This window comes from Echinops telfairi, unplaced genomic scaffold (genome assembly GCF_000313985.2).
Source record: "Echinops telfairi isolate 266 unplaced genomic scaffold, ASM31398v2 ScPeMD7_7469;HRSCAF=8507_0, whole genome shotgun sequence".
In the NCBI taxonomy this organism is placed as follows: Eukaryota; Metazoa; Chordata; class Mammalia; order Afrosoricida; family Tenrecidae; genus Echinops; species Echinops telfairi.
Window position 1 is genome coordinate 96,638,885 of NW_022111372.1, and position 3,876 is coordinate 96,642,760.

Sequence of the window (3,876 nt, forward strand, 5' to 3'; positions counted from 1 at the left end):
AAACATCGGGCAGTGTAAGACATGACAAAATAAAAATAATTTATAAATTATCAAGGGTTCATGATGGAGGGAGAGTGGGGGAAGGAGGGGAAAAAATGAGAAGCTGATACCAAAGGCTCAAGTAGAAAGAAAATGTTTTGAGAATCAGAATGGTATCAAATGTATAAGTGTGCTTGACACAATGGATGTATGTATGGATTGTGATAAGAACTGTACAAGCCCCCAATAAAATGACTGAAATGAAAAATGTATGCCTCCTTACAACAGATTTTCTGCAACATCCCCATAAAAAATAAGTCTATGGTACAATCCCACCCCCCAACTGTTGTATGCAATACACATGAGTATAACTAAGACTACTTGCTTGAGAACACAAAGTTAACCTGATCCTTTTGACTGCCATAACAATAGGTAGCTATTAAAATTAAAATGGAATGTAACAAGTTATTCTGAAGTCCTGTCATGTTCATTAAATGGTATTCTACTTGTAATTTCTTAATCTTTTGCTCCTTTCAAACAGTTACCCTTTTCCAAGCCAAATTTTATCAAGTGAGCTGAGACTTATCATAGAGCACATAAAATCCATCCATCCATTTCATGTGCCAGTATGATGCAATTAATTTCTAAAACAACCTAATCTTAGGCTGACAGTATTTTAACACACTCATTCAACACGTCCTTGGTGCAAGGCCCTGATATGAATGAATCTCAAAAGCATAATGTTAAATGAAAGGCACAGAAAGACTATGCCCTTTTAAGATTCCATTCACATGGCATTCTAGAAAAAGCGAAATTATTTTAAGATCTACTACTTTAAGGAAAACAGATCAATGGTTCCAGGAATGGAGGAAGTTGGAGGGAACTGATTATGAATAGACATGAGCAAAATTTGGGAGGTGATGAAAATGTATATATCACAATTTTGGTAGAGGTTGCATGATTCTGTGTACATAGTTCAAAACTCAAACTGCAACTTAAAAATTATTTTAATTCAAATGAGACAAACATTATATGATACCACTTACAAAAAATATTTAGAATAGATGCAGAGAGACAATCATTTATTGCTGTGGTGAGGTGCTGTCAAGCTGGTTCTGGCTCATAGCAACCCTATGTGCAACAGAATGAAATACTGCCCAAGTCCTGCACCATAGTTGTCCTTATGTCTGAGTCCATTGTTGCAGCCGCTGTGTCAATCCATCACTTATTAGTGTTTACCAGTTCACATTAAGAAGTCACTTTGAAGACTAAGATACACCAGATCCAAACCATGGTATTTTCAATTGCAATTTCCATTTTCTATGAACTTTTGAAGCCCTCTCACATATGCATTCCTCTTATCGCTCTTTCTTTTTTTTTTTTTCCTGATCAAACTCCATTTATTTGGGCAAAGCTGGGGCATATAAAGGGGAACTGGGAGGTGCATATTTTAATAAGGTGTGCTACACAACATCCAATCCAACATGTACATTAATGAAGCATAAGAACATTAACCAATCAGCTGCAGGTAAAAAGGCGCGCGCTAATTCTCAAAGACGTCCTGCGTGCAGACTAAGGTGCATCAGGCCTTAAAGCAAAGTCCATCTTAGTCCAATGAGTGCTCGGCATTATTAACCAATGGGTGAAAAAGGTCAACTCTAACAACTGCCTGTGCTACAGAGCACGTAGCTAGGAACGTGGAGGTAGGGTTGGGCAGGAATTAGGCAGGGCCAGTCCCCCACAGGTTTAGCAAATGAAAGACGACACTTAACAACCAGGAAGCAGCCAAGTTCGGCTCCGTGGCTGAGGCTAAGGCCTTAATGGCCACCGGCTCCCAACAGAGTTACAGTCTCTGAAACCCCAAAGGGCAGGTCTACCCTGTAGTATAGGGAGGGATATGAGTCAGAATTCAATCAGGGTAGGGATTTGTGTGTTTTTTAGCAAAGTTTAGAAATGAGGCCTGACGTGAACAGGGGCCAGAGCTGCTCAGGTAGTGAGTGTGGGGAAATGGATTCAGAGATCAGACTTGCTCCTAAGCCTCAATGACGACAGGGGTGAGGAAGCTCATTCTCAGGTGGGTAAACCTGGGCCTTCCTGTCCTCGCCTTGTCACGCTTTCTCTCGTCTTGATGTTCCCATCCTAGCACAGGTCCAGTGGTAGGATCCTCTCCCACCTCGATCTCGTCAGTATCCTTTTACTACCACACACTCCGTTGTACAAGAAGCTTAACTTTCCCCGGTCACTGGGATGAACACATATGTAACAGAATATCTGCCATGGTGCACTCTCCGGTGTGGACTTCGGTGACATGGGCTCATCATGTTGAGCCACTGTCCCAGTGTGTCTTTCCCGATGTTCCCATCGCCCTGTACAGGAGCTCAGTGCCCCCTCTTCCTTCGCTCCCACCCAGCCCTGGTAGGCACTGCTTCACCCAGGTCTGCGTGCATGCACCTGTTCTTGAGAGCCGAGGGGGATGCAACCCTACAGCATTTGTCTTTTCATGCCTGACCTCAATTCCTCCCAGAAATTAATTTCATTTTCTAACTAGATTTTCATTGTGGCTCTAAATTTTTGCCCATTTAAGAATTTTCCAGTGTAACATGATGGGTTTCAGGCAGTTTTCTTCACCAATTTACATGCCTCATGACCCCAGTCAATCCAGCTCAGGGTGGGCAGAGCACTGGGAGGGGCACCCAGTTTAGGTCAGCTCTGGTTTCTCCTACACCTGTGTCATTCTTGGCTTGGGACGCTGGTCTGAGGCTTGTCTCTCCGGAAAGGGAGGCCGGCTCACATGTCTTCTATTGCCAGTTGCCACAGCGTGTACCTAATTTGGGGTCAGCTCCTCTTTTCAGATGGACACGCGGTCACAGTGCAGCACGAGGCTGCGCACCCCAAGGTTGGTAGGAAGCGTGCAACAGTGCCTTGGCGGGAGAGGGAGCTGGTGGACGGGCACAGATGGTGCCTGACTCGCAGTGACCTGGGGGACAGAGTCGGGCTCTTCTTGTGGGTTTCCCAGACTGTAGCTCTTTACGGAAGGAGAAGGGCAGCTGCTGGTTTCAAACTGCTGCCCTGCCGTTAACTCATCCTGCCCCAGGGCTCCCATTGTTGTTAGTGGTGACCGACCACGATCCGACTCAGAGAGATGGGATGTGTAACAGAAAGGAACACCACCCTGTCCTGAGCCAGCCCCATGATTGTTAGGTGTAAGCCCACGGTTGTAACTGCCCTGTCAATTCCTCAGGGACCTTCCTTCTCGCTGACCCCCTTTATCAAACGTGGGATTCCTCTCCAGGGTCCCTCCTGATGAGACGGCCAGAGTAGAGACGGCCGATCTTCCTCCTACGGAGTGGTTGGTGGGTGTCAAGACCTAACCTGGCAGTCCGCAGTCTGACACGTTCTTGTACCTTCTCTCCCCCCATAGAGTTGATTCTGACCCCTACCAAACCCTTAGGACAGGGGGGAAGTGCCCGTGTGGGATTCTGAAACTGCACCCCTGGATGGGTGGAGAAGGCGTCATCTATGTGGTTTTGAACTGCTGAACCTGCTGCATCTTAAAGTGTAAAAATTACACCCCTGTAGTAAATTAGTTTGGAAAAATCAATAGCCAGACAGCTTGGGTAATTTGTTTTTCTTTCATTTATGCAAGTATTTATCAATAGATATTAGGTATGTAATCGATTATATGTGTTTATATATATAAAATATATATTGATTCCCTTACACACCATTAGAGGAAATGGGTATATAAATAGTTATATAAATATTCAAGTCCCGATCTTCAGTTATTACCTAGAAAAATAGAAAAATCTTAATTTATATAACTGTAATCACCATAATATTATTTCCAAATTAGAAATATAACACATTATCTTGCTAATTGTACATTTAGCAAAAGAC

At 43.8% G+C, this 3,876-nt stretch overlaps 1 protein-coding gene across 2 annotated transcripts in view; it reads right to left on the bottom strand.

The window, feature by feature from the left end:
- UBE2D2 (ubiquitin conjugating enzyme E2 D2) overlaps positions 1-3,876 on the bottom strand; it is a 32,374-nt gene that overhangs the window by 24,984 nt on the left and 3,514 nt on the right. Inside the window, exon 1 of one of the 2 annotated variants that reach the window (XM_045284562.1) lies at positions 3,705-3,722. The exons of the other annotated variant lie outside the window; for it this stretch is intronic. Within the exon in view, the coding sequence (XP_045140497.1) occupies positions 3,705-3,707 (3 nt within the window). The 5' untranslated portion in view covers positions 3,708-3,722. Of the gene's footprint in view, positions 1-3,704; positions 3,723-3,876 lie in introns of those variants that run through there. 2 annotated transcript variants of the gene reach the window in all.